Raw genomic sequence first — 3,173 nt, forward strand, 5'->3', positions numbered from 1 at the left:
AGTTAACTTGAAAATGTCGCGGCGCACGCAACGCCTCTCAGGCGTGCTCAAACGCAGCCCCAGCCCCAGATTCCAGGGCAGAACGCCCGCCAGTTGCCAATCCGGGTAGGAAGCCAGAATCGCGCTCCAATCGGGGTCGCGGAAGGCGCCATTGATTTTCGGTGACACCTCTTGAAGGGGGCGCTGGGGCGGGGGGGGGTGCTTCATTCCACCATCGACGAATCGTAACGGATCCCGCTGTCGCCACCCCACGCTCCCGGTCAGAATATTCTCCTTCAATACCAAGATCCATGTGATGGTTACGTCGTGTCCCAATATGGGTTGAGGTGTGTCCGCTGTAAGTTTGCTACAGCGTTCGAACATAAAAAGCACGAGGGATCGACGGTGGAGGCTCATCAGCCCCGTCGTCATCAGCAGAAAGATCGTACGATAGCAAGCCAATAGTAGTGCAATACGTGGTATGATATCGATCGTACGGGTCAGAGGATTTCGACCACAGTCCAGGAGTACTATTTCGTTGTTGCACGTCCAAGAGGTAGTTCATTGCCTGGAACCATTGACTATAAAAGTCGCAAGGTATAAAGATGTAACGCTGTATTGCTCCAAATGGCGAGCGTTTCAGCAAACTTGTAAAATTAAAGGCCATATTGCCACGTCACTTTTGCGAGATATGCCAAGAATGCGCAGGCACTGCAGAAATTCCCCTGTGAGTTCGGGGTCATCCATTGAGATTACCTATGTGTGGTCATTATCATCCACCCTTGTTAGGGTGATGCATTATGTGCCTGAATTAGATTTGAAACAATAAACGAGAGTTCTTCTTCAAAAAGGGAACGTTCGAGGAGATGACGACCCCAGTCGGATAATACATAGATTAGATGAGTCACAAAGTAGCACTGGAGGCGATAAAAATCATGACCGAGTTCATCAATGCGCTGGTAGCTGAGGGAAATCGATGGGTCTCGCACTAGATATGTAATCCTTACTTGCGGACGGACGGCAGATGAGTAATCACGTCTACAAACGAGACTTCCGCGTTATTACACACGAGAGGTATGCTGATTTCCTCAAACAGATAGCCCCAGACAAGAGCATCCGTCAATGAACCATAGTCAATTTTTGAACGTAAAAACGAGTTACAGTCGGCACAATTTGATTGTCCCCTTGCATTCTCCTTGCCACCTGCACATTAAATTCACGGGTTCTAGCAGGTCTTATGTGTGTATAATGTCAAGTTCACTGTAGTCACAATGTGCACAATGCCGAGAGTCTGTTTTAGGGATCTGTCCAGCCGTTGGGTCACAACCAAGGATATCACTGACATCAAAGTTGAGAATTGCAGTGCTAAGTCGCCGCTTTACATCGCCGAGACAAAAGGCTGAGGTGACATTGTAGAGGAAAATAAGATTGATGACACTGTTGCGAAAGACATCTAAGAGTTCGCTTTGAAGCTCTATCATCATTAACTTGTCCACCAGTGTTTGAGTTGGCACCAACGCGGTGTGTCTACATCAGACCTTTTGGCCATGAAAGGCTGTTAAGTTATGAGACGCTGCGACTGTTCAAGGCAATGTGTGTGCTTACAATTGGGTGGGCGAACGATGTAAGCGTTTCCATCATTTGTTGTAACGAAGGGAGAGAATCGCTGTCACTTATGCCGAGCTGAGTGAGTACATGCAGTGCTTCTACCATGTTGAGAATTCTCTCGAGTTCCATCTCAGTACTAATCCGGATGTGCTGAGCCATCCAGTGCCTGATCAGAGAGTGCAGGTGGCCCGCTATATGCGTACTAACTTCTGTGCTATCTTCCATGGCGAAATTGTGTGACTGAATCGCACTGCCGCCCGCAGAGTGTACTAGATTCCGAAACAAAAAAATAATATCACCACCAAATTTGTCAAACGTTGCTTCATCGCTGCCACACCTAGCCAGGTATGAAACTCCTGCTAGTATTCGTTCCTTACGGGCGTTTTCCAGCAAGTCAAGGTCTCTTACCACGGGTGTTGACATCTGCTGTTGCGTTGAACATCGCAGGTTTTGCTCTTGAAAGCATCGCAGGTTTTCCCTCTGAATACAAGATGGCACCGGCGCCGGGATCAGTTGGAAATCCTTGCAGTGGAGGGCCTGTCCGCACGCCAGACATGCACCACGCAGATAAAGAATGCTGCCACACTCCTTACATTTGCTCTCCACTGCAGTTTTGTGTCCAACCAGCAAACAGACACCAAATGACTCAGACAGTATGCGGTACTGAGAGCTATATGGACCCTCGAGTGCCTCCAGGGCGGCAATCAATTGTGTTGGGCCAAGAACGCCTGCCAGATTTCGCAACAAGAGAGGTACTCCTAATTCCCAACCGGTAAGCGGCATTTTTCGTGCATCATTGCTGCCGGGTAGCTGGTGGAGCAGTGTACATATCTTCGTCACCTTGGAGAATACATGATGTGGGGTCCATAATTGCAAGAGCTGCAAAAGATTGAATAAAGACACGCCTTTGTGAACATGGGTAGCCGCTGCGAAATTGAACTTGAAAATGTCCGAATCGATCGGTGATATTCGTTCTTCGCCTTGGCGGGACGCCTGCATTTTGCGTACCTAGTAGAGGCATCAATACAGGTACAGGGCGGTGCGAGCACCTTGTGGTCATCCTCATCTCTGCTCGAACAAACAGGACATGACCAGTCGCCACTAGGCATAGACTGCACCGCGGCGCACTCGAGGTGGAATACCTGTGGACAGGTATCGCAACAAATCAATTCACCGCCGATACCGCAAGCTGCGCAGAGATCAAAGTTTTCGCTCATGTCGGCCGGCGTCTGTGTTTTAGATGACTAGTCAACAAGATACGGGGGCGCCGAGCCAAGACCGATATAATATGTTGCCGCGGCGCAGCACGCGCGCATTTCGTGCACCACCTAGCGCAAAACGGCGCGGTGCCGGCGCATCACATCATCGCAGCGTTATCCGTCGGTCGAAACTAGAGAGATAGAGAGATTTCTACCTTCATCTTCAGTGAACTGCATCTTGATGTTGCAGTGCACCTTACCCCACTGCGCTCCTACTGCGTATCCTGCTAGTTTTCCTTTCCCTTCCTTAATTCATTCTAATCCAGTTTCAAGTCTCATAGACAGCGAACTGAAGGAGTGACTGCCAGGCAGGCACAGAGAGCATAG

General features: G+C 49.4%; 1 protein-coding gene across 1 annotated transcript in view; it reads right to left on the minus strand.

Moving 5' to 3' along the window:
• AURANDRAFT_72466 (expressed protein) overlaps positions 1 to 3,173 on the minus strand; it is a gene marked incomplete at both ends in the record, with an annotated part of 4,403 nt that overhangs the window by 362 nt on the left and 868 nt on the right. Inside the window, 8 exons of the mRNA XM_009042385.1 lie at positions 1 to 547; positions 628 to 735; positions 786 to 942; positions 987 to 1,182; positions 1,250 to 1,378; positions 1,431 to 1,506; positions 1,585 to 2,595; positions 2,637 to 2,729. Coding sequence (XP_009040633.1) covers positions 347 to 547; positions 628 to 735; positions 786 to 942; positions 987 to 1,182; positions 1,250 to 1,378; positions 1,431 to 1,506; positions 1,585 to 2,595; positions 2,637 to 2,729 — 1,971 coding nt within the window. The remainder of the gene's footprint in view (positions 548 to 627; positions 736 to 785; positions 943 to 986; positions 1,183 to 1,249; positions 1,379 to 1,430; positions 1,507 to 1,584; positions 2,596 to 2,636; positions 2,730 to 3,173) is intronic.

Source organism: Aureococcus anophagefferens (assembly GCF_000186865.1).
Source record: "Aureococcus anophagefferens unplaced genomic scaffold AURANscaffold_30, whole genome shotgun sequence".
Classification (NCBI taxonomy): domain Eukaryota; class Pelagophyceae; order Pelagomonadales; family Pelagomonadaceae; genus Aureococcus; species Aureococcus anophagefferens.